This window comes from Geospiza fortis, unplaced genomic scaffold (genome assembly GCF_000277835.1).
Source record: "Geospiza fortis unplaced genomic scaffold, GeoFor_1.0 scaffold145, whole genome shotgun sequence".
Classification (NCBI taxonomy): domain Eukaryota; kingdom Metazoa; phylum Chordata; class Aves; order Passeriformes; family Thraupidae; genus Geospiza; species Geospiza fortis.
The window spans coordinates 1344363-1346943 of record NW_005054362.1 but is presented as its reverse complement, the minus strand read 5'-3'; the positions used below and the strand labels follow the sequence as shown (position 1 = coordinate 1346943).

The 2581-nt window shown below is 46.5% G+C and overlaps 1 protein-coding gene across 1 annotated transcript in view; it reads left to right on the top strand.

Moving 5' to 3' along the window:
* The window catches only part of TMEM132B (transmembrane protein 132B), a 218896-nt gene that overhangs the window by 206451 nt on the left and 9864 nt on the right, over positions 1-2581 (top strand). The window contains exon 6 of the mRNA XM_031059490.1: positions 167-372. Within this exon, the coding sequence (XP_030915350.1) occupies positions 167-372 (206 nt within the window). The remainder of the gene's footprint in view (positions 1-166; positions 373-2581) is intronic.

Sequence of the window (2581 nt, the reverse complement as noted above, 5' to 3'; positions counted from 1 at the left end):
CTTTCCCTGGGGTCCATTTTTCAATGTTTGCTTCTAATTAGAGAACTGGAAATGCAATATGCATGACTTAGATTTGCAGTGTTGTCTTAGCACTCATGTATCATCCCCGTTCTTCCTCAGGAACTTTTATTCATTTCCTAATTTTATATATATATATATTTTTAAGGTTTCTGAGAGCTGTGACTCCATCTTTGTTAATGGCAAGGAGATGAAGAGCAAAGTGGACACCATTGTGAATTTCACCTACCAGCATTTCACCACGCAGCTGGAGGTGACGGTCTGGGTCCCGCGGCTGCCGCTGCAGATCGAGATCTCTGACACCGAGCTCAGCCAGATCAAGGGCTGGAGGATCCCTGTCACCTCCAACAAAAGGTATGTCCTCACATGTGCCTGGGGCTCTGCTTTTACAGCACAGCCATTTGGAAATGAGCATTTCAAAATTGCCATCAGCTTTGCAGTCTGCCCCAGCCCTCATTCAAACACCGGACAGTTTAAAAACCAGTGCTTTGCCTGGAGCATTCATCAATCCCACACAATCTCAGGACACATTCCTGAGGAAGAGGACCTGGGCCTCTCCTGCAGGTGTAACACAACCCTGTGTGTGTGTGTGTGTGAGACATTCAGCACTGCCAGACCCCAGTTCTGTCTGCTGGGATAAATAACAGGGCCAAGGAAGGGTTCAGGTGTCACTGCCTTGGACCAGGTGATCCAGGTCTCTTCCAGCCCAAACCCTCTGTGATTCCGTGACTTTGGCTGGTTCTTCTGTCTGTGCAGACCTGGCTGCTGCAGTACTTAGCAGCTCTGAATTAAGAAAGAAACAATTTCTGCTGAAGACGATGTTCCACCAGGAAAAAGTGGACAGGGAAAAAGGAGGGCAGAGACTGTGAGGGTTTTGAGCTCTGATCCCATCATTCCCTACTGGAAGTGCCCATTCTGTAATAACCATCATTTACAAGATGAAGAACTTCCAGGAACACTGCTGTGTTGGTGGATTTCAGGTAAAATTGAAAAATATTAGTGGGGGAAAGGCGTGCCACCAGCTCAGATTTATAACCCAGTGAAAAAGCCTTGCTGGCAGCAGCAAGGCGAGTGCTAAACACTGTGGCACCTCCAGCTAAAGCTCTCCAGTGCCCAGGAGAGCATCTCAGCTACTGAGGAGCCTGAAGAGCCCAGACAGCAGTGGACAACTACCCAACACTTCATAGGGGCACAGAACTAAGGGAATAGCACACAATTTGCAGGGTGGTCAGATCATGAGCTCCAGAGAAGGACAATGACTGACCTCTTGATTATGTGGGTATCTTTCTGGCTTATGACAGAGGAGGTGATGAGAATCTGGCACAAGAGAAGTTGCAGTGTTTGCTTCAGTGACAAGGCAGGAAGAGCTATGCTGGGTGAGGAATGAACGGATTTAAGCTGACTGCTTAAATCTTCACTGAACTTCCCTCTCCTGTCTGTGCTGTCCCAGCCCTGAGGCACAGGTCCTGCTGAAATCAGTGGCATTTTGCTGAGCACACAGCTGCAGGATTAGGCTGGTGTTTATTGCAGGAGCAGGCATTCAGCCATGCTTAGCAGTCGTGGGCATTCTCAAGTTAAACCCATTACAGGCAGCGCTGGAAATTTCCCCCCTGGTGTCTCCTCCTGATTTATTTGGCCAGCTGAAATAAAGAGAATGGTCTGAGAGTCTGCTCTGCTTGCAAGCTGGCAGGCTTTGCAGAGTTTTGGTGCAAAGCATTTGCTGCTGCTTGGATTGCTCTGGAGCTGCTGGCCCATGTCCTGCAGGCATTGTCCAAAGTGTGGACTCTGTGCCATCCCCCTGGATGGTCCATGCCCACGTGAGCAGCAAAGGTTTCAACAGGAAACAAATGATCTCTCCTTTTATTGACCATTCACGTGGATTTTTTAACTTTGCAGGACTATTCTGAATCAATAGTTCAGAGCCAGCATTAGTTGTGCTCACGCTGACATTTACTTTGCACATAAGGTTTTTACATTTCCTTTATTTTTAGATTTGGATGGTTTTTACCTGAGATTTAGTGGCTTTTCATTTTGGCTCTTTTTTATTATTATGACTTTTCTCTTTACTTTTTAATCTGCTTATACCTCCACCTCCTATATGTTTCCCAAAATCCTAAACGTGGGGAGTTTTTATGAGTTTTTAAGTGATAAGCTGAAGCACTCAAGACATTTGGACTGCAGTCAGGGGCTGTAGGTTTGAGAGTGAGCAGAGTGCTTTTATCTTTGCAAAAACCCCAAATCCAAGCATTTCCTAGCAGGTGAAGCCATAGCATTGTGTTGTTTCAACTTCACCTTCATGTGAGAGCCAATATTGGCAATTTGCACGAGGTTTTTGATATCTGTCCTTGAAGGAAGCTCAAGGATTCTTTCCAAAGTCCCTGACAACAGGCTTAGGCAGCCTTAAACTTAGCCCAAAAATCAACTGAAACTGCCACTGTTCTGGTCATGGCAGGATTGCAGTGTGGCTTCTTCATAGCTCACCTCACCACAAACAAAACAATTTTCCACTTTGTTCCTGTCCTGCAGGGTTGGTGTCCTCACACCACTGCTTGTGTTCTCAGCA